Genomic DNA, 2,445 nt, shown 5'->3' with positions numbered 1-2,445 from the left:
GCCAAGCTTTAGCCAGATGACTTTAGAGCAAGCATTATTTATGCATAGTTGAATCTCCCACAGTGTCTCAGCCAGGGCAAGAATTAGGAGTGCTGTAAGTTTTAGACTAAGGGAGTTTTTTCAGTTTCTGTGCTAAGGGTTCCTCTTTTCTTACACTTGTAAACCAGAAGGAGCAGTAACATTTCACATCCAGAACACATGGCTACTGTAAAAGGAGCTACAGAGGCTTCATATGCCTTGGACTGTGAAAAGGAGAGCTGAATAATGGCCAGGGCTAAGAAACTATTCAACATCCCGCTTTCGATAGCAACTGTTTTGCAAACAGGAAGAGGCAGCAAATAGACTTTAGCAAAGGAATAGCCAAACGTAAAGCCCAGTGCAGGAACCAACAGTCCCAGAAGAAGCACGTCTAGGTTAGCCGTTTTCAGAAACACCAGTCCCATCCTGAAAGCCAAATAGATCCCAACAAACATTAAAGTCAAACTCAGAGGCCGAACTACTCTCTCTAAACAGACTGCTTTCTCAGGAGTCTTGTGCTTGATGACTACACCGACGGATATTGGTGTAAGGATGAAAAGGAGTGTAGACACAATCTTGAAAACAGGAACGTGAAATATACCTGCTAATCCTAGCAGCCTACTGTATAAGTACGAATTGACAGGCATCATTATCAGGGCCAGGGATGTTGATGTGCAAGTCATCAAAATGGCCAAAGTGACATCTCCTTCCAGAAGGAGAGCAAAAAGATAGCCCCCGCCTCCTCCTGGGCATGTGCAGGTCATTACAAATCCAAAAGCTTGTGCTTTAGGCAACCCCAAAATCTGAGACAGGAGAAAACCACAGAATGGCATAAGAAAAAACTGTGTGACTGCCCCAAGAACGACTGGCTGAGGTCTCTTCCATACTGTTTGAAGTACCTGGAATTCAATCTTGCAGCCAAAGGCACATTTATTTAAAAGGATCATCGATAAAACAAGCAGCAAGATGTATCTATTGACATGCATAGGTGCCTGGAAGAGGCTGTCTTCTGTCTTTCCGAGCACTCTGATTTTAACATTCTTTATCTCTTCGATGAGTCTTTTTTGCCTACCTTCGGAATCCCAGAGTTGAATGGTCAGGTTTGTCTCTCCTGGGAAAGTCATTAGGCGGATGGTAAAGTCTGTGACGTCCAGCAAGGTCTTGGTCACGTTCAACACCTGCAGCACCGTTGGATCGTCTGGTTTCACAAAAAGGTAGCTGGAGCTAGGCTGTTTGTCTTTATAACTAGACCTTACAACGACTGTTTCTTCTGCCTTAGCAAACGACAGTATTTCAGTATTTTGTATGTTCAGAAAACTGAGAAACGACTTCCTTGCTTCTCCTGGGGTCACCAACAGAAGTAGGATTACAAAAGATTTTCCAAACATTTTGAAAGGCTAGAGAAACCATATATGGCAACTTGGTTTTTTCAAAAAACAAAAAAGACTGTTCTTCTTGCCGGTCTCCAGTGGCAGAATGCATAAATGGGAGTTAGGTAACAGCTGGGGTTTGGTTGGGTCAAGGTCCAAGAGGAGGAAGTGCTGTACTTCAAACGAATATGGAGCCATCTAGGGAGTGATACAACCAGTTTAACTTGTAGTCAAGAAAAATGAGAAGTAAACTCTTGCATTTAACATGTGTCCCTATCACAAAAACCTAATCTCTCTTCCTGAGTTCCTTATTACCTGAGGATAAACTCTTGGAGTTATTATTCTTTTAGTTCTCTTTTGTCCTAAGGAAAATAATAAAATGAAAGCAGCTGAGGGGTGGTGGTGGTCCTAAGATAGATACTAAGGCTTGGGAATTCATTATTACTATTCCATCAGGTCAGAAGAAAACAGCATATCTACATGCTGGTGTGGCAGGAGAGTGTGTTGTGGGGAAAGAGGAGGAGAAGGGGAGGGGCTGAGGGAGAGGAAGAGAGAAGGATGTAGGGGAGAGGGAGGTAGGGAGACAGAGAAAGAGAGAATTAGTGAAAGTTGGCCCATGAAAGAAGACAGTTAGCTGAAAAGACTAGAAGCCCCTTCCTATTAAGGCTGTCTCCTAACAGAGCATGCGCAGAAAAAACAAACACCGTGTGGGGCTAATGTGCCAATCTGCTCTGAACTGGTGGCACTGAACTCCTAACCCTTCTCCAGCCCTGGTCCACTTCCGTCGCTTTTCCTGTCACCATCCGTGTGTCTGTCCCTAGTCCAATTCCTTGTTCGGGGTCACAAGCAATTGGAAATTGATGCAGGTGCCCTATGCACCCTGATTCACACCTGTAACACTGGGGCCCTAGACTGAAAGCCATAGTGACCAAGAGAGCTTCAACTTTGTTCACTTGAAGTTAGTCATGTGGCTGCCATCAGTGGCTACAATGGCTGCTCTTGAGACCATCCTTGATACGAATGGTTTTCTGGAGTTCTAGAGCAATCTATCAGGCAA

The 2,445-nt window shown here is 44.3% G+C and overlaps 1 protein-coding gene across 1 annotated transcript; it reads right to left on the bottom strand.

Moving 5' to 3' along the window:
- Positions 1-1,634, bottom strand: Slc10a5 (solute carrier family 10 member 5). The gene has a single exon (XM_036179779.1). The coding sequence runs from the start codon at positions 1,404-1,406 to the stop codon at positions 102-104; it is 1,305 nt and encodes a 434-aa protein (XP_036035672.1). The 5' UTR covers positions 1,407-1,634; the 3' UTR covers positions 1-101.
- Between the last annotated feature and the right edge of the window lie 811 nt (positions 1,635-2,445).

The sequence above is a fragment of the Onychomys torridus genome, chromosome 2 (genome assembly GCF_903995425.1).
Source record: "Onychomys torridus chromosome 2, mOncTor1.1, whole genome shotgun sequence".
Classification (NCBI taxonomy): domain Eukaryota; kingdom Metazoa; phylum Chordata; class Mammalia; order Rodentia; family Cricetidae; genus Onychomys; species Onychomys torridus.
Note: the sequence above shows the minus strand (reverse complement) of the source record. Positions and strands in the feature narration are given on the sequence as shown.

What these genes read in the sequence shown, in the direction of transcription:
- Slc10a5 (XM_036179779.1), bottom strand. Translation starts at nt 1,406, where the DNA reads ATGTTTGGAAAATCTTTTGTAATCCTACTTCTGTTGGTGACCCCAGGA.